This window comes from Fundulus heteroclitus, unplaced genomic scaffold, assembly GCF_011125445.2.
Source record: "Fundulus heteroclitus isolate FHET01 unplaced genomic scaffold, MU-UCD_Fhet_4.1 scaffold_96, whole genome shotgun sequence".
NCBI classification, from domain to species: domain Eukaryota; kingdom Metazoa; phylum Chordata; class Actinopteri; order Cyprinodontiformes; family Fundulidae; genus Fundulus; species Fundulus heteroclitus.
Genome location: NW_023397428.1, coordinates 535,238 through 556,377, shown reverse-complemented (window position 1 = coordinate 556,377; position 21,140 = coordinate 535,238). Strand labels below are relative to the sequence as shown.

General features: G+C 39.4%; 1 protein-coding gene across 2 annotated transcripts in view; it reads right to left on the bottom strand.

Annotated features, from left to right (window-relative positions):
• LOC118562525 overlaps positions 1 to 20,796 on the bottom strand; it is a 140,437-nt gene extending 119,641 nt beyond the window's left edge. The window contains exons 1-8 of one of the 2 annotated variants that reach the window (XM_036134959.1): positions 20,591 to 20,796; positions 19,660 to 19,910; positions 19,361 to 19,474; positions 18,980 to 19,127; positions 17,280 to 17,333; positions 16,682 to 16,753; positions 16,414 to 16,502; positions 13,899 to 15,331 (exon numbers count right to left, since the gene is read on the bottom strand). In XM_036134959.1, coding sequence (XP_035990852.1) covers positions 15,053 to 15,331; positions 16,414 to 16,502; positions 16,682 to 16,753; positions 17,280 to 17,333; positions 18,980 to 19,127; positions 19,361 to 19,474; positions 19,660 to 19,910; positions 20,591 to 20,747 — 1,164 coding nt within the window. In that variant the 5' untranslated portion in view covers positions 20,748 to 20,796 and the 3' untranslated portion in view covers positions 13,899 to 15,052. Of the gene's footprint in view, positions 1 to 13,898; positions 15,332 to 16,413; positions 16,503 to 16,681; positions 16,754 to 17,279; positions 17,334 to 18,979; positions 19,128 to 19,360; positions 19,475 to 19,659; positions 19,911 to 20,590 lie in introns of those variants that run through there. The other variant, XM_036134960.1, reaches the window with a different exon arrangement.
• Positions 20,797 to 21,140: the final 344 nt, after the last annotated feature.

Below are 21,140 nucleotides of genomic sequence, written 5' to 3'. Positions count from 1 at the left end.
TCACCGTGAATGTACGCAAGACATCCTAAATCTCTGCTTCATTTCCTTTTTGTATTTTTATTTTATTTTTTGATCCACTGTAAATATGTGGACACATTGTATATACCTGATGCACCTTTTCCTCCTTTAGGGACCTTCTTTTGATTATTGACTACTGAGCCGATGTGACAAGTGAATTTCTCCAATGTGAGATCAATAAAGCCTATCTTATATACACTTAGAGAAGATACTTTATATAAACACGTAAACAAATTCTAGGCACTAACGAAACCCCATATTTGTTTCCGGTTGAATAATTCAAAGTCTGTTACTTTCTGTTTCCGTGTCCATCCAAAGCTTTCCATTTGTCTCCTTTGTTTTCTTTTTAAGGTTGCAATGTTTCTCCTGTTGCAAGATCTCTAAACCATGAAAACCAACCAGTTTTTTAATAATAACCATGTCTTCCTGATTTCTGGCAGCGTTTCTCCTTTTTCAACCGGGATATAGACGCTTGTTCTCGGTAGTTTACTTTAAAGTCTGCCTACGTCTTTGTGACTTGTAGAAACTAAGAACAAGTCAATTGAGTTTCTTCAGAGGAGTTAGAATTATTTTACCTGAAAAAAAAAAATAATTAAAATCTTTTTAAATCCTACCTGGATGACCTCGTGTCTAACAGTGCGGTCCGACATTTCCTCATCTAAATGCGGACGGAACTCCGCCTGTACATGTGTTCTTTCATTTTCTTTTTTTTCCCACCCCTGCAGCCTCCACTAGATGGCGGCATTGCACAATAAACCCACAGACTGACACAATAGTTTGTACGCTTCTCCAAACGATTGACCTCACGCAGGAAAAACGCGCCTGTTAACGATCTGAATACCTGCAATTAAATCAGATGAACTGTGACGGTGTTGGGCTGCTCCTTTATAAACAGGCCACAGCAAAATGGTTCCTGTTAATCCCGTTCTGTTTTTCATTTAATCTGGATTTTTTTTTCACCCTAAAACATTTTAATCGGTTGTTCAATGAGGGTGTATAATTATTTTATACATTTATTTAGTTATATTTGAATATATAAAAAATATATAATTGTCATTGTTGTTGATATAAGTCACATAAGTGAAAGATTTAAAATGACATAATGTATTTTTTACATAAAAAAAAATCTGTTTTTGTAACAGGTTTTGTTTAGTTTGTGTTTTTTTAACCTTTAGTCACTTTATAATCCTAAATGAAAAATCTACATGTGACCCAGATATCGATGTAAATGCAGTTTAAACTACACAACAGACCAAACATTAATTTCCCTGCTGCCATCAGACTGTTAAACTGCTGTTGAACTGCCAAACTACAACCCACAAACTCTGCACAACATTTGCATTTTTTTGCACATTTTAGAATCATTGTAGCTCATATAGCATTAAAAATGCTATCGGACTCCTAGTCTTAAAATTGCACAAACAAATACATTCATGCACAAATGCCCTTGCACAATCCAATCTGTACATAAATATTGTCTCTTTTGTTACATTTCAATTGTTTGTATACTGTATATGTAACGAACAGGAAACTGGATCCCGAATTCAAACCAGACAGGTCAGTGACGTTTTAAACAAGTTTATTAAAGATACACCGCCGCAGGCACTCGGAGCTCGCTCAGAGACCAGAAACCTCCCTGCAGCAGAGACAACAGGTTAGTGATCAGCTGGTGGTGTCGGGCAAGAATGAGGGAGGCTGGATCACTAACCTGGTAGTGGGACTCCGAAGCTTGGGCTTTAACTTCGGGCCGGGGTTCCAGGACTGAAGCCGTAGAGCGACTACAGGCGGGCAGACGATCCGTTCAGGGAAATCCAGGGGCGTTATCCAGGGGGGTCCGGGTCCGATCACAAAGAGGTAGTTATCCAGCGGCAGCACAGAAAGGGGAATCCGATAGGTGAGGTCCAGGTCCGGTCCAGGTCCGATAACAGGCGGGCTCAGAATAATCACAGGGTCAAGGCAGAATCCGGTACTCACAGGCGGGGGTCAAGGCTCCAGGCAGAATCAGAATGGGGAACAGGCAGAATCAGGTCAGACACGGACAGGCAGAACTAGGAACCGCTGGAATGCTCGTACAGGTGGCTTGAGACAATCTGGCACTGGCTTCTGATCTGCACGGGGATTATAAGGAGGTGAAAACAGGTGGAACCGATGAGGACTAATTGCGGACTAACAAGGTGGAGAATGAGCAGGTGTGCTGAACAGAAGAAAAGATCAGAGCCAGTGCCGAGATCGTCACAGTATATTTAAAATCTACTGTTTACTTCTTATTTCCTTTGAATAAATTGAATAAAATTAAAAATAAGGCACATTTTCACAGAAAATGGGTTTGAATAGGGAATATATCAAATCATTTGTTAAATCCAAACGGTCATTACTTATCAAACACTTTTGTCACTTTATCAGTTTCCTGGTCCAACCAAATAATACGCTGTTGGTTTATGATGCAATTCTCTGTGGTGCTTTGAAACTTCTGTCATTTCTACCTCAAAGTCAGGACCCTCTGCTCCATAGTTTGATCAAACCACCATTTATATTAATCACAACTCTATATTTATAAAGTTATACCTACTGACACAAAGATTCCCTGTCCTTCAAGTAGGATTTAAACCAGTGGAGAGCTGTAGCAGAGAGGCCGACCCAGTTCTCTAGGCGTTCTAACAGAATGGAGTGATCGACAGTATCAAATGCTGCACTGAGGTCCAGTAGAACCAGCACGGTGGTTCTTCCACAGTCTGTATTTATATGGATGTCATTAAACACCTTGATAAGGGCGGTCTCTGTACTATGGTGAGCGCGGAAACCTGACTGGAAAACATCAAAGCGGCTGGTTGTTGTTAAAGAATGTGTTTAATTGTTGAAACTCAGCTTTTTCAATGATCTTACTGATAAAGGGGAGGTTTGAGATGGGCCTGTAGTTCTGGAGTAGAAGTTTGTCTAAATTGTTCTTTTTCAGCAGTGGTTTGATAATTGCTGTTTTTAGGGACTGGGGGAAAACACCTGACAGAAGGGACACGTTTATTATCTGAGTCAAATCAGACGCTATGACAGGTAAAACTTTCTTAAAGAAAACTGTGGGTAGAACATCAAGGCAGCAGGAGGAGGAACTTAGCTGCTGAATGATCTGCTCTAAGCTTTTGGAGTTTATTTGGCTGAATTGGGACGTTTTGTCAGAAGTAGTTCCAGCTGAATACAGCTTTGGTTCTTGTGTTTATATGGTAGTACAAAGTGATCCTCTAATCTTTAGGATTTTCTCAGTAAAGAAGTTTGCAAATTCATTGCAGGCTCTGGTGGAGTGGAGTTCAGAAGCCACGGACACAGGAGGATTTTTGTTAACCTGTCGACTGTGGCAAATAAGACACGAGCATTATTAATGTTTTTCTTGATGATCTCAGAGAAGAAAGATTCTCTTGCATTTTTCAGTTGTAAGTTATATCTGTAAAGTGTCTCTTTATAGATTTCATAGTGAACCTGCAGTCTGTTCTTTCTCCACCTGCGTTCAGCTGTTCGACTCTCCCTTTTTTCACCTCTAACTTCTGGAGCATTTCTCCAAGGAGATTTTTTCTTCCCGGAAAAAGCTTTATCTTTAACTGGAGCAATGCGCTCAATGACGTCTGACACTTTAGAATGAAAGTTGGAGTTGTCGGATGATTTATTTCAATATTCTGAGCTCTCACATCGCTTTTGTAACATGAAAGAACGCTCTCAGTTCAGAACAATTTCTCTCTGCTGCTCTACATTTTTATGCAGTGTCAACTAAGTTTTTAGAAGGATGGGTGAACAATGCTGGCAAAAAAGATGAACATATCAGTTATTTCAATAACTCACACCATACCATCATTAATCACACGTGTTGAATAAAACCAATTAGATCCATCAGATAATGACATCAGATAGTCAAACAATGACCCTGGATTCAAGGCTGACAACCGCTGAAATTCAGGAAGCTCTAAAAAGCATGCCCAATAAAAAGGCTCCAGGTCCAGATGGATTCCCTGCTCAGTTTTAAAAAGAGTTCTGGAATATTCTGGCACCAACGTTTCACAAAATGTTGGAGGAAACTCAGGAGAATGGTAGATTTCCAGCTAATACGAATTCTGCTACCAACTTCTGTTAAAAGTCTGTCAGGTTGCTGCGGCGGCTCTCTCCCTCACAGGCGGCTGACGACTGGGCGGTGCTGAGCGCAGGTGTTCTACATCAGCGCGACTGCGGAGACGGCTTTAAAAGGAAGCGGCTGACTGCACCTCTTCGCCAGAGTATTAGCCATTTGTGGTAGGAACTCAGCCAGCGTTTTTCTAACGTCTATTCTCTCGACTAAAGCGTCTGTTTTGTGTCTCAGGTGGAAAGCTCCGAATCACGTTTCACAGGGAACTGTCCAGTCCTGAAATCGAGCCGACATCCCCTCGTCCAGATCCGCTCTCCTGCCGAAAGGTAAACCAAAGATCTCGCCGCCGCCTGCATCTAACCGGCGCGGTGTCCAGCAGCCAGCCGTCAGCACCGATCCGCAGTCCGATCACCGGAACCCTGCCAGCCCTCCACCTGTCAGCAGTCTCAGGAGCAACAGCCGCCTGCCCCGCTGCTCTCACCAGCAGCCTCCGGCCCCAGAGCCCCGCAGTGTCCGCTCACTCTTCCCGGCGGTTCGTCTTCCACAATTAATTCTTTCTCCCTCTGTTCCAGAACCTCAGTGTGTCCCTGCCTGTTCGCCGGGTCCAAAGGATCTCCCGCGATCGTTTTCTGTTTAATTTAATAAACTTTATATACCGTCCTTCTGCCTGCTGTGTATTCTGCATGTGGGTCAAAAGACTAGGAACCATGACAAAGTCTTTCACCTTTTCTTTCCTTCTCTCTTCTTCCTCCTTGTTGTAGTGTCCACATAACATGAAATACTCCCTGCATAGATTAGAATAAAGCTATTTACATGTATAAATAAAGCGGAGCAATATGGCGAAAGCGGTACAGCTTCACTTGTGAAAGCAAAATCTGTTGTGCTGTTTTTGGCATTAAGACAATTGTTAATGGCAGACAGGACACTATAAAACGCTGCACTAGTGACGGCGAGGACAGGCTTTCCTATAGACTACGAATGTATGACTCAGTGAGCCGCCCCTGTCTAATTGTGATTGGCTGGCATATTGCCTTCAGTTGTTGATGCGATTGGTTTAATTGTATGATGGAAAAATCAAAGATATGAATAGTAAAAAGTTGCCCCTCCAGGTAATAAACAAAATCCAACTTCCAGTCCAGGGTGGGCACAGCCCCTGATGCCCATGCCACCGGTTCTGATGTTTAGATGTAACTTATCATTAGATTTATTTGTTTATGCTGGGAACGCTGAGCATTACATTTATATTAAACTGAATGACCTCATCCGTTCACAAAGTAGAAGCCTCGTGTCATCCTTCCTGTATCCTGATACACCATCTTGTTTGCTGGCCACACCTAAAATGATTAGCCCTAAACAATAAGTTATTATGTTTAACCTTAACCAACTAAAGCATTGTTGGATATAATCAACATTTGGAATTAATGATGGGATGGTGTGAGTGATTGGATTCACCCATCCTTCTAAAAAACTACCTGACACTGATTTTCTTGTAGGCGTATAATTTGTGCCAACCTCACTTTATTTTAACTATATCATATATGTAGGCTAAATTTAAATTTTAAGTTGAAGTAAAGTGTCTTTATTTAAATAAAGGGCGTGGCCCTGACAGTGTTGGGGTAAATCCTTAAAAACATGCAAAGGAAGGAATGTGAGTGCCTTGCAGCAAATTAAACCTAAAATATATGAAAGCAACATTAGAGCTGAAAGACTCAAAATTTGATAGAGAATAAATTATTGCATTGGTAGTTATTTTATTAATCTTGTGGGTCTCTGACTACGGAGCAGTGCAACACTAACATTTCTGAGAACGAGACATACAGCGGCTTTGAAAAACTTTCTGCTTCCGTTTGCATAAAAACGAAGAGCAGTACAAAGAAAGTGTTCAGAACTCAGAGTCCCCTCGCTGTGTTATAAGAGCGATGTGCAGGCTGAAAATATCAAGATAAATCATTGACAGTGGTGAAAGATGATGCTTGAAAATATATGAATCCAGAAAGGATAAGACAATTAATCGTGGTCTGATCAACCTCTCCTGACAGAGATTTTATAGAGTATTTGGGCTCCAGCCTCTACAGGCTCCTCCAGAACAGGACAGGCCTTTTCAAACACTTCCTTGCGCAGATCTCAGCTAAAAATTAGGAAAACCTCAGAGTTTGCCCAAACAACTCTGCTACTGAGCAAGGTTGTTTCACAGAGTAATTGTAATAATGTGACTCAGGCTTCTGGGCTTTCTGGAATGGAAAAGCCAGGTTATGCAGGAATTTAGCCCAGAAATTACTCTGGATATCCACTAACTGAGCTTTCTTAACCAGGGGAGCAGGGAGTTACAAGAAATAATGAAAGCTCTGGGAATACTGACAGAAAACAGAGCAGTCAAAACAACCTGAATGCAACTGAACACATTAAATTAAACCTATAAGACCATTTCAATTCCATATCCGCGTGACAATATCTTACTTAACCACTGCATCACATATCAGCACTGTTATGGTGGTACATTTATTATTTCAGCGTTAATCTCTCCATCCTATTAAGGCGGATGAGAAATATGAGTTGGGCACGGCCGTGGTTTTCATGGTTTAACTTTGCAGATGGGCCGTTGGAGATCATCCTCCGCGCTCTTTGGTTGTTTTTAATGTAATAATAATAGTTAAATGTTGTTTTTAATATATATCAGTATTTTTTCACAGGTATGTGCTGACAAAAGGCATGATTAGCGACATAATTAAATATACCTTTTAAATTATGAAATATAAAAATGTCATTGTCATGATAACACTGCAGCATGGGAGCCATGAAATAAACAGAGTGAAATAATTATATGCATTTTTTTATTTTATTCATTTTGTGAACCCATAGGTGGGTCCAGACCTCCACTTTGGGAAACTCCTGCTGATTAAAATGCGATCATACAAACCAGCTGAGTAATCAAATAACAACCGTGTGTTTCTCATTTCAAGCTGCGCTCCTTCATCCTGAACGATTTTCCTTGTTCTCGGTAATCTACGATAAACTTTTTCAACTTCTTTGTGACTTGTAGAAAGAAGAGAACAATAATAATCATAGACATTAAAATCTTTTTAAAATCTTACCGGCGCGACCGTGTGCCTCACAGATGCATCATCCGTCATTTCCTCTATGAAATGTGGAAACTACACCTGGACTGTGTAATCTCTGCAGCATCCACTAGGTGGCGGTATTGCACAAGCAAACCGAAGGACTGACTCACCTGGAATGTGAGAGTTAAAGAAGTGGAGAACCACCCAATCCCGATCTGAATGTTGCTGCGTGACTATGTGTTATTTGGATTAATCTGAGAGATTAAATTTGGATTTGCACCAAATTAGGAGAGTGTTGACCATGTGGTTGGAGCAGGACGCTTGCATTCAGGAAATGCTTCAAGTTCCCCGGTTTGAATCCCACCGACTGCCCCTCTGGGTTTCTGCTCAATGCCCTCAGACCCAGAATGCCTCCCTGGACACCACACAGTGGGAGCATCCATTGAAAAACATAATAATTATTATTGTTATTATATTTTATTGATTGATTTTGCTGATGCCACTAAATGAAATGTATTCATAATTTTTCCCATAAATTGCAGATGTCTGATTGCATATTCTTTGTCTATATGGTCTTATTTAGGGCAACTTCAGCTTCAGTTTAGGGTTTTCAGGATCAGGCAGCAAGTTCTCTTCCTGCCTGGTTACTTCATCTATAAAACATTTCCTTGTCAGTTATTAAAATCTGAAAAGCACAGAAATGAGCTCAGAAGCCTAAATACTCACTAACCTGTCGGCTCACACTGGGCACTTATCTTGGTGTCGTCTTATAAACGCTAAAAAGGCTTTTTTAAGTGACAGGCCAACTTCTACTGTTCCACTAACCCCACTTAGACTGAAACACTTTGATTTTTATGAGTTATTGACTGAAACAAGCAGTTTGGATAAATTATAAATCTAAATACCTGCTAGCAGTGAATCGAGGTGCCAAGAAAAATAAAAGGAAAACATCAGGAAAATGTCTTCCTCTGGGAGCGCTGCTGCTTTATTCTGCTCTCATGGCTGACTATGAAGGTTTGGAGGTGGACATAAAACATCGCAGGTTGTTGGTCAGTGATGCAGTCAGCTGCTGTTTTACAGCTCTTTTGGTAAAGTTGATGTAAACTTTCCACAACAAGGGTCTAGCTAATGCTTTGTGATGGAGAAACTTTCTATTTCCTGCCTCTAAGAGTCATGTGCCGATGTAAAGAGGAAAACTCAGACTGCTTTAAATGCATCATGGAGGGACAGATTAACCTCCTCGGTTTATTTTTATTTACCAGTTTCTTAAAATCCCAACCAAGTTTTTTTCTCTCATTAACAAATGAGTTTGCTCTAATTTCAGGTTAGTTGGGAGGTTTTCAGTGTGCAGCAGGACTTCATTACTTTTATTTTACCGGTTTTACGAGGAATCAGACCTGAAATGCTAAATGCATTTTTTTCTTAAAACTATCAAAACGTTTTTGTAGCAAATAATCTGTGTTTACAGTGTGGTCCAAACCTTGAGGAAAGAAGACAAGCAGGAAACAATAAGTTGCTTAGAACTTCAAAAACGAATTTAAGAGAACGATATCCAGCAGATTAACAGAATCTGTCAATAAATCTCACGTTTAATGTTTTTGTCAGGTGTTCGCTGTGATTGGTTTTTATTTGAAGGGTTAGGACAGAAGAAAATGGCTCATAAACCTAAAGAACCATTTTTGTCAGAAACATAATTTCTTTTTTGTTAAAATTGGCTTTTTGTGATTGAGTTTAAAGTTTTTGGTCGTTTATTAATATTAGCCATACACTGAATAGACATTAACTGTTGGAGTGGATATTAGATATAAACTGGTTAGTCATTTTGGATGTTTTATGATTTTTATGTTAACTAAATGTTCTTCTCAGAGCTGAGAAACAGTAGTTCAAGATGTTTTCTCTATTCATCTGTAGGTCTGTAGGTAGATCCATGCCTGGAACCAACACACACACTTTTCTAGTTTATTCCCCTGAATGTGTGCAGAAGCTGAGCCAGTTACATGCCTAAGTCCAACCTAATGTACATGGTAGATAAATATGTTGTATTCTGATGATGATGCTCTTTCTATGTAGAGTGCAAAACTTCAATTTGACTTCTGAGAACTAAAGTCTCTGACTCCTTTCCTCAAGCTGCCAACAGAAGAACTGGGAGGTGGACAAAGCTAGCAAATGACTTCAGAGCCTCACAGCTGATGAGGATCTGAAGCTCGAGTTCAGGGCGTGGTCCGTTACTATCAGCTGGAGATCAGCTGCTGTCAGGATCAATGAAACGCTGATCTGAAATCAGCAAGGAGGAACTTCAACACTGCTGGGAGATCTTTACACGTCCAATAAAGTGGAGGGCCTGAGATTTACTTTATTTCAAAGCGAATAAAGTTTTAGGGAACTTTTCTTCATCGAAACATTCTTGTGGTGCAATGCTGACTTTCTTCCCTCCCAAAGAACTGATGTATTTCCTGGTTCTGGGGTTTGTTACAGTCTTTATATTCTGTTGCTTTAAGAAGGACGAGTCAATTAAAATGTGGCTTCCTAATTATAAGACGAGTAAAACTAATGTTGAATAAAAAATGAAACACAAGTGTAAAACAAAGGGAGGTTTTAGGCTACAGTCCTCAGAGCTTTACTGGTTGTCTTAAAATTAACATCCAAATAAACCAAACTAATAAAATGACTCAGATTGACAACATTTTGACTTGGTACGTTTTAGCGTTTAACCAAAATTAATCCTGAAAATGGAAAAGTTACAGCTTTAGAAACAAGGAGTGGCGTCTTTAGCTTCAGACACTGAGAAGGTTTATCGCCGGAGAATCCAATCCAGTTTATAAAGAGATCTGTAGTTTGCAGGTCAAACACAGAGTCTGCTATTAAATTAGAAATTATTCTTAAATAGTTAAGAACTGCTCACCTGTGTGGCAACTTTAGGGAAATTACCTGGGTTGCAACTTAAATTGCTGCACGTTCAAGACTATAATCAGTTTATTTTATTCTAAAAAAATTAAATGTGTCATAAGGCAAATTTAACAACCAGTAATACAAAGTGTTTCTGTATCAGTTCACAAAAATTGTTTTATTAGCAGATGTTGGTTGGCATAAATTAGTGTGCAGAATTATTTAACCTACAGCATCTACATTAGATTTCAAAATGTATGTCAAATATTATTGTAAATATTTTTTTACACAATCTGTCCTGTAACCATTTCAAAAGAGTGACTTAGGCTTAAGGTGAATAATAATAAATGCAGAAACCAACAGTTAGTGATTCATCAAGTCCAGATGAAACAAATAATGAACAGATCTGCTGTAATGGAAAATCAGATGGAGGAAAACAAACTCATCCTAAAAGTGAAGATGGAGCGTTGTTTATTGGATCAACTTAGAAAAACCATCAACAGGTGATAAGAGCAAAAACTAAAGAGAAGTGGATCATTGTTAGCACTTTGTGAAGATGGAGTTTAAAAGGGAAAAGCTATAAAGCTCTTCAAATAAACCTAGAAAAAAAATGTTCCAGGAAGACCAAAAGTTGATAAAATCTAAGAAAACCTGATAAAAAGTTTCACTGTTTATCAGTCATGAGGTCAAACGCCTGACTTTATGTCATTGAACCATGAGGTCAGGCGTATGGCTCCACGACCTCTGAGAAGTTTCAAGAGCCGAAAACCAACCGACCCTGATGCTGCAGGAAGTTGTTGATGTGCAGGTGAACATGAACACGATAAATGTGAAGGAGCCAGGTTAAAATGCTCTGAGATGTGAGGCTGGTGCACACGGCTAGAGAAATAAAAAAAAGATCTCAGATGGTGTTTCATGATCTAGCAGAGCTTAAAGAACTGCAGAGAAAGAAAGAAAGACGATCTAAACATAAAATACAGGCCAGCCATGAGGGAAAAGAAGGACTGCAACAAAAAAATCATCCTGTAGTTTATGGTTAAAGTTAAAATCTGAGCTGCACAGATAGAAAGAAAAGCTGAAATAAATTAAATACCTTCTTTGATCTAAATCAGGACAAGAAAAAAACATTTATACCGTTTAATCTGTGTTCAATGCCTCTCCTGTCAATGTTGAAGTGGTTGAATGGAAAATGACTGAAGCTTTAAGCCTCTATGGGGCAGCTGCTCTCTGGCTCCATCTAGAGGGCAGATGGAAGAAGATGACTGCAGGACTAGTGATGTGAAGGATGTTAAGAGATGATGAACAGATGAATGATTTACTCCTCTGAGAATAAAACCAGAGATAACACAGAAACAAATCAGGGCAGGAGAGTCAAATGGAAGCCAGAGAAGACGGAGCGTGCTGCACAGAAAGTTCAGACAGCTTCAGAGACTGGAAGGTTCTCCACAGTGTCTGCATCCAACAGCATCACAGCTATAAATAACTGAGCAGCAACTTCTGTGAGGGATTTTCTAATGGAGGGCTTGTTGATAAATGCCCTGCCCATGGGCACATCATTGAACCCACAACCATCTGATTGTGACTAAATGGTAGAGTATCTGTCTTGCAGTCACCCCATCATGGCCCCCATTACTTGTGGAGTTCTTCAGGGCTGAATTCTGCGGCCATTCTCCATTTATTATTATTTATTCGTTGCCTTTAGATTTAATTTTCAAAGATATAACATTTCCTTTTCTTCATATGCTGACAGCACTCCCATCCACCTTCAGCTGCAGCTGTCCTGCATCTTTAAAGCCGTTGTTTCAGTGTCTCACTGAAGTCGAAGCCTGGATGCTTCAACATTTCTCCGTTTCAGTCAGAACTATTTCTGTTTGGACCAAGTGGAGTTTCTCATTCGGATCAGGAAAGCCTGGAGCCTTATTGTAGCTGGTGAAACATTTAGGAGTTATATTTGACTGAACTTTCCCCTTTGAGGAGCAGTCTAGCTCAGTTGTTCATCCATCCTGTCTTAAACTGAGGCTCTTATCTGAAGTGCGATCATTTTAGCTCTAGAGGCTTAGAACGGGCGATCCCAGCTGGATTATTGTGACTCTTTATGCTGTTTGTTGGTTGGTGTTAATCAGGCCGGCCTTCCACGACTCCAGCTGGTCCAGAATGCTGCAGCTCGTCTTCTGACACAAACTTAAAGGTGTGAATGTATCTTCCTGGTCGTTGCTCCTCTTCACTGGCTCCCTGTTTATTTGAGGACTGAATAAAGTTCTGCAGAGACCAGCTGGCAGTGATCCATTCACAATAAGGCCAGAAGCTCGTTATTAATAAAGTGTTTGGTTGTGACGCAGCTTGGTGAGGGAAAGGGTCGTACCTTGCTGTGATTAGAGGTGGTGGGGTCAAACCCAGAGTAGTACTTGGAACAAGTTCAGGAACATTTCATTGGTTCTGAAGACCAGGTTCCAAATTGAAGTTTGAAAAAAGCTGGTAGTTCGGGGTGGTGAGAAGGTTCAAGGCCCTCCAGCAAACTTCTTGGATCTGTGCTGAATGTTTTTGTCGGTCACCTACATGAAACTTGCATGACAGCTTCCCAGTGACATGAGGAAAGTAGAATATAAAGAACTGACGGCATCTTTTTCAAACAGCAACATAAGCAACTCAGAAAGCTATTTGGAGTTCTGAAGCTTCTGAGGAAAATTCTTGGGAACTTGAATAATTTTTCACCTCTCAACCATGTATTCAGCAAAGAGTTAAAGAAAAAACTTTGAAAGCTTTCATGGCTTTCATGGGATCAAATCTTTGGAGTGACCAACATTAGAAGATCAGCAGGTAAAATCTCGATGTGAGGTTGAAGAACCTACCTGAGCAGCTCACAGATATCTGACTCTAAAAAGGCTTTAAGCAAAATAAATCCACTTCCAGTCCCATAACCAAAGCTATGAGTGTTAAGTTTTAGAATGCCAGACTCTCCTGTCTGTATTTCAGCAAAAGGGTTGAACATTTAGGTTTGGAGGCTCAAATCTTAACAGACAAAATGTTAAAGTTCAAATTTCAAAATGTAAAGTTATGGGCTAGAATCTCCATGACTGATCAGAAGTTTCTGGTTAAAATCCCATTCCAGGTACCTGGACCAGCAAAGGTTCCACCTGGTTGGGTGGAGATGTTTTCCCTCTCTGTGCTCTGCAGACTCTGACTTACAGGCCAAGCATCTTAAAACCAAACATCTGTTTGATTCCTGGGGGGGGGGGGGGGGGAAACATGAGGACCTTTGAGACTTTGGTCACATGTGAGCAGCTCAAGAGGTTAGAAAACATTTTTGGTGCTCAAGTGGTTGGATGTTCATTTCCCAGTGTGACCATAGAGAGCCTTAGATTTAGTGAAGCTAAAGTTAAGTTTATTAATTATAGCTTAAATATTTTAGTAGTTCAAAACTGGTCAAACTGCCTGGGGGCTGATTAGCTTTTCTGAGATCTAAACTCAAATTTGTTACCTCTGTCAAAGTTAAACCAGGAAAGTTAAAGAGTTTAGAAAGAGTGAAAGCTTGATAACATCTGCCTGGGTGGAGCAGAGAGTAGAGAACGCTTCTTGAGTTAAAAATGTCCTGAGATAAGGTTTAGTTTTATTAAAGACTTTGAGAAGCTGAAGACAGTTTTTGACAACAAGTTTTTAAACAAGCTTAACAAAGTGTTCCTCTGTATCTTCTTGTGGAAACTGTTCACATCATTATCTCTCCTCTGAGTCTCTGTGGAGCTGCTTTTAATTCAAACTAACAGAGAAAAGTCTGATTTCTCACCTGTGGATCTGCTGTTACATAACGGTTAGAAACAAATCAATAATTAAATAAGAACGGCATGACCAAGGTATCTGGCCAGTGATGCTTTATTAAATGTATTACATCATTACATCATTTGAAGATTTCACTGCTAAATATAACCTGAAAAGAAACAAAAGAGTTTATAAAAATTATCAAAGCAACCCCCCCGAATAATCCATGTCAGCAAGAAAAAATATCTCTTATTCTAGAGATCTGGGCTTTAGATTACTTAGCATAAACATCACAACCAACTAACTCCCTAACTCTGAAAATAGGCAAGGCAAATTTATTTATGAAGCACTTTTCAGCAATAAGACGATTTAAAAGGTTGTACATGAACAAAATAAAAATAGCTGAACATCATTACTGCAGCCAACCCTTTTATTGAGGATGGACATTTGGCCTGACAAAACAACTTTTGGAGGATTTACATATTCAGCTATATCAACTATATGAAATGGCTTAAACAGTCAATCTATGGCACCTTTAATAATTTTCCCCTAAAATCCGCTGGTGTAATGACAAATTAGATTTATGAATAAACTATGCAGGGTTCTTCCTCCTCAGAGCTTAAAACATCCTCCAAAGTGTCCATGAAGCCTTAATGTTTTACAACTTCTTAAAATGTTCGATCTTAGGCCTAATCCACACATAGCCAGGTATCTGGGAAAACTATTAAATTTGATGCGTTTTGGCCTTTAATCAGCATAAAAAAACACATCACTAAAAGTGATCATTTCTTAAAACTCTGGCCGAAGTAGAGATTTGAGAAATCCTTGTATTTGTATCTGGGCAACAGAATTTTTATGTTCCCGTGCATCAAAGTCTGAAACAAATAACGCAACACTGAAGTCTCGTGTGTGCCCATTGTTACTGTCTCAGCTATGCAATGGAGGAAAAAATGTATTTGCTCAGTGATGTGCTGATTTTTACGTTGGTCAGATGCTTTTTGCTTGTTTGTTTTTACAAGCCAAACAGCTCCAATACACTAGGGTGCAAAGAAAAATCGCTGTTTTACACCATCCAAATACGGAGGAACCACATGATTTTGTTTTAAGATTCTGTTGGCTTGTGTGGATGAAAAGGATTTCTTGTTTAGGATATTATTTTGAAAATCAATGTGTGGGAAATATTCTATTGTATAAGGTTCAAGGCCTTAATCTGGAAATGCCAGCAGTCAGCTACTCAATTTGAAGTTAATCTTAGTTTCTGTATTTCCTCCACCAGACTGTTCTCGCCCATTTTGTTTAAAACCCTCTCCATCACCTCTAAAGCTCTTTCTAATCCATAGCGACTCACTACTAAATCCACAACATTTCGTCTCTCAGCGTTCTCCAGTTCTGCCTCTTGGATTGGTGGGGAGTTGTCCAATGATTCTTGTTTTAAGTACCACTTAAAGTCCTCAAACTTTTCTTTCTTCAAATTGTTCAGGATGTTAAAGAGTCCCCCCTTGATAAACGCTGTCTGTAAAAAAAACACAAAACATTGGCAGCTTTAATTGATTAATTTTGTACCTGTGTTTCATAAATTAAGGATTAAAGTAACAAACTTCAGGGCCTTTTATACAGAAGAAAAATTCTAGTTAGCTTCCAGCTGAGCTCTGTGTTGTTACTGGTATATGTTGGATCTTAAAACACATTTGTCCAACCTGTTAAATCTAACCTGTAGTTAATGAACTGAGTTTCCAACCAAATGTAACCTCACCTTGTCACGATTGTGGGGTTTGGTTTCGTTTTGGACTTTTTGGATTGACTATTTTACTCCATGCTCCACCTTTTATCAGCCTCTATTCATTATCCAATCAGATATGCTGTCTCCCTACCACCTGATCAGCTCCACCAGTTGCAATTAATCAGTCTACATATACCTGCCTCAGCCAACTCCTCTGGGACAGAACATTTTGTCTTGCCTCCTGTGCACTTCCACCGTGTTTCCACCATTTCTTGTGTGCTCTGCCAACTGGTCTCTATTTCCTGCTCTTGTTCAGCTCTCACTGATGTGTGCTTCCACTGCCTGTGTGCTACTCAAAGTCTGCCTTGTTCCCCCTGCGTTCCAGCTGCTTGCTCAGCCCATTCTGGTGGTTCCTCGGTCCACATCATCTGTTCTGGTCATCTCCTGTTTTCATCTCTGGTTCTGGTCTGCCACTGCCTGCTTCACCTGTCTGGTTCTGCCAGTCACCCCAACCTGCATCCTCTGAGCTCCTGTCCATTACTGTCTGCCTGCATCTTCCTCCACAATTCATTATTGCAATAAACCTTTTTAGAATTGAAATCTTTCTGGCTGATATCGGGTTCTCTGATTCTATTCATAACAAACCTTTGATGCACCCCCTCAGGGCCGGTTCTAGCCCTTTGGTTGCCCTAGGCGAGATTGAGTTTTGCGCCCCCCCCCCCCCTCCCTCCATTGATCAGTGGTGTTCAATAAAACTGTGGATGAAATTACTTTCATAGGGATGGAATGTTATTGTGATTTCCATGTGTTTTCATTTCTAGTATATTTTGTCAGATGGTTGTAGACTTGAATTAGTTATTTAAAGGACTAACTACCTTCCGGCTGGGTGTCCCTGGTCTCAGCTGTGTTTCACTGGCGCCCAGAGTGCTTGGTGTGGTCCTGGATGTCCCTTCATCTTCATCACCTGTATTCAAGCATATTGTATAGCCAGACAAGCGGGGTTTAATAAGTGAAATGATCATGAATGTAGTTGAACTTCTTTAAGAAAAGAAGCTATTGCATTTTGATGCATGCTAAAAAATGTGCTATTGTACTTTAAAGTATAGATGTGGCTTGAATAAATACTATTAAAAATGATCTCACCTAAAGCAGGCTGTGTGTTGGCCTGTGTGGCACTGGTCCCTGGAGTACTACTGGATGTCCCTTCTCCTGCAGCTATTAAACACAGAGTTCATCTATGCTGTTTGTTACACAATTGCATTTGGTCATTTCTATATTCCTACCACATAGTTGCATTGTACAAATACATTTTATCTGACCATGTAACTTGTAGATAAATTACAATTACTACCACCACCACTATTATTACTATTAGGCTGCTTGAAGGCTAAATAATACTACTGATTACAATAAGTAGTATTAATGTGATGTGATTATAAAAGTAATAATTGCTAATAATAATAATAATAATAATAATAACAATACAAATAACAGCAACAATAGTTGTGTACTATTAGGAAATTATCAAATGATCGGCAATAATAATCATCAATTCAATGTAATAATGAGGTTGACAAGTAAACGTGTGGCTGAGGGGGCGCCATAGGATGATCATATATTTAATAAACATGTTTTAATTCGCTCTTTTTTGTAATTCTATGAATAATGGGAAGTAAGCCTAAGGGCGACGCTAGAGGGCGCCCCCAACACATTTGTCGCCCTAGGCAATTGCCTAGCTCACCTATAGCAATCGCCGGCCCTGCACCCCCTGATGACGAATTTTGAGATGGAGGACCTGGACAGAAAAAAGAAAACAAGAAAAATTATGATTTAATAAATGATAAACATTTTATTTTCAAGTAAGACACAACATCTGTCCTTTTCAGTGGCATCTCTTGCATGATAAGTTATGTGTGGCACAAACAAAAATTCAACATCAGCGGCAACTAATTTTTTGGGATGCATAAAACCAGACATTGATCAATATAAAATTAAACAGATAAATTTGCATAAACCAACACACTAGAGAATCAATTTTATGTAAGCGAAATGTTATTTCTTGTTATACATAAGATTACAAATAAAGGCTCTCTCATACTGTTCATTTATTCACCAGAAAAGATTCACAACAATCCTTCAATGAGCAAACAAGGATAACCAACACTAGATTAATATTTGCTTTTAGTTTATATTTTGCTATGTTTTATTTTGCTTAAATTTTCCTTTTTACTTTGTTCAGTAGGAACTCTCAAAGGGCTGTACAATTGTTAGACAATGTTGTCCATCCAGCTGTCCATTCTCTAAACCAGGGGTCTGCAACCTGTGGCTCAAGATGCTAAAGCACCAACTAAGGCTGTTAAACATTTATATAATAAAACTTGCAGGATTTAGCAGTTTGGAATAATTGCATTGAATTTTCACAACAGAATGAAACTAAAAACATCTGCAATGTTTTTTTTAGATCTGCTTTTCTTTTCACTAGTCTGGAAACTGTCTGCTTTTCATAAATATTAACTTACCACTGAAGATGGCAATGGTTCTTCCAAAAATTACAACACATTTCCTCCAGTAGAGTTTAATAAAAAAAAACAGTTGTCTTTTTGGCTCCGAACGGGTTTTATTTAGCTGGACTGAGGACAAAAACGGCTCTTTGGATTGTAAAGGTTGCAGACCAATTCTCTAAACCCATTTATCCCTGTCACAGAGGGCTGGTGGCTTTGTCCAGCTGTCACTGGGCAAGAGGCGGTAGACATTGGATACGTCGCCAGGCCATCACAGAGCTAGACAAGGCTGTTTTTAAAGTTATTTAATTGGGTTTAATTGATTATATGGTACCAAGGTTTTGCTTTCTGTTGTTAAATCAAATTGTATCAAATTATTATTGTTATTATTATTATGAAGAAGCAGCAGAAGAAGAAACCCTTATTTACACAGAGAGCTCTAGTTTATAAGAGAGATCTGTTCCCATCAAATCACATCTCCACACTTTATTTGCCTAAAGGCAGTGGGGTGAATTGTATCATGCTGTATTGTTAAGATCCAAAATAATTCATACCCCTCAATTTAAAATAATCTTTTTTCTTCTGAGCGTATCCAATATTAATGTTTTCAAGAAGCCCAACCAGAGGCCAGGCTTTGATATAAAATCTGTTGACAGAGCCATAGATTAGGGTGATGGAAAGGAGGCCTTCCATCTTCAAAGACTATGAGCAAAAAATGGGTGAATATCAGTGAAAACACATTGACTTTGCTCAGCCATTAATCAAATAAGTGTTTAATTGTTGTAATGCCAAGTATTTGTAAAACTACTCAAACAGACGGATCCAACATCTGCTCCATAAAGTATTCTTAATTTAAAAACACATTAATCGCTAAGAAATATTTGTTTTGGGCGGAACTTCTACAAAAACACGCTCTGCTCCAAGAGGCAAAAGCCATTACCTGCTAGGTGAAAACCGTGTTTCCAGACTTCAGAGCATTGATGGTCTTGGAGCACCAGGGTCACCCTGTCTGGGTTTGTAGTTGTAGTCATGGTAACCACAAATGTTGGATGGAAATTAGGTCCATAGCCCGTGAGAAATGGCTTGCTCTGTAAACCAAGTAAAAATATAAATTTTCAACTGGACTTAATAATAATAATAATAATAATAATAATAATAATAATAATAATAATAATAATAATAATAATAATAATAACATATAAAAGCATTTTTCAGATCACTCAAGGACACAGTACGAATCAAGCAGCATGAGAAAAAAACTAAAACTAAGGCTTAGTGATGATAGATAATTATTATGTACCCATCATGTTACAATACTTACCTCAGGGTCTACCGAGGCCTCAGGTTCACTACGTAAACTGTAGGTTTGATCAAAGATGAGACGACATTCAGATGAGACCCTGATGTGTTCAGCTTCTTCATACTGAGCAGAAACCTTGAAGAACCGAAGCACAATATTTGAACATCATAAAGGAGTATTTCAGTTTCTAAAATAAAACCTAACAAAATGTTCACGATTTAAAATTTTATTCAAATAAAACATTTGTGAGGTTTAAACTTTAAAGTAACTAAAGGCAGAAACAGGATGTTGGTAGCTGTTGTACAACGTCTCAGCTTTACCTCTGATAGAGGAATGTTGTCCTGCAGCAGAAGCACGTACAGCGTACATGGACGCTTGTGGAACAGCAGGACTTGGCCGTTTACTGGCAGCTTCATCAATCTTTGCAATGCACTACGCATGAGGCCTAGGAGCGAGAGGTGGGGGACATCCACCAATACATGGGTATCTGTGATAGTTGCTGGCTCCAGAATGGTCATTCCCTCATTATCAGTGATGTGGGCGACTGACAGCAATCCATTACCTAACAAAGCTGGAAGAAACAAAGCTGTTGAAATTTGGCCTTTTGTGTAAAGGAGTCTTTGTAATACTTCAGTTCAAGATCTGTGTCAAACCTAGTGTTGCACCGATACCGATACCAGTATGGGACGGGGCTTCGATCCAGCACTAAAATGGTGGTATCGGTATCAGTGAGTACCAACAAATAGGGCACTGATACCTTTCTGATGTTTGTCACTTGAACGCAGCCTTCTCTCTCCCGACTAGTATTATACATGTTATATAAGTTCATGAAAGTTGCACTATTTTGGCATTTGAGAGCCAAAAGTAAGGGTTTAAAAGAGATTATTCAATTATTAATGTAATTTTATTGTCTTACTGTTGCACCACTATTATAGATGTTATAATTTCACAAATGTTGCACTATTTTGGCCTTTAATAGCCAAAAGTTTATCCAACTATTGTCACCCATTCCAGGTAGGCAATAAAATGTTCTACTACCCTAAGTAGTATGCAGTTCTTCATATATACACACACACATCAATTTCAAACAAATGGTATCGGTATCGGGGCCAAAAAATGGCATTGGCGCAACACTAGTCAAACCGTTAGCTACAGCGTGGCTATTTTTAAGTTTATCACATTGTTGTTGTGCAATCGCCCATTTTAATATGAATCTGTGTGATTTTTAAAGCATTAAGGTCCAGTCCTTACCCTCCTTTGTTTCACAGTGTGGGAGGTGGAGCTGACTGATTGCCCCCTCAGAAGCCTCGATGCTGAACAGCATCCCTGCTGGAGATTTTCGAGCTGACTGTAGGAGGTCGTCAGGCCATGGGCAAGTTCTGTACAGCACCTCTGCCTCCTTCTTCATCACAAACACCAGTCTTGTGAGAGTACAGTGGAACGCTCCTGGACTAGGACACCTGAATCTGCCACAACCAGAGGTCACCCAGAACATCAGTGCATTTCTTTCATCCACAGTAGAAAAAAAAGTATTCCTAAACAAGATTTAGTTCAGAGAAGCAACAACTCTAAACCCAATTCAGCTTTATGGTACTATAACAGCTAGCTCTTATGCTGCGTTTAACTTGGTGTCTTCTCCCAGTCGTACACCACCAGTGCATTGCCTTCTGAGATTGGCACAGTTACTAACATTTTTAACTTATTCACACTATTAACTAAATTTGATCAACACTACCTCAGAAAGTAAGGTAACAGAGATGATTGGCAATGATCGACAATTTATTTTCCAAAGAGCTTGTTA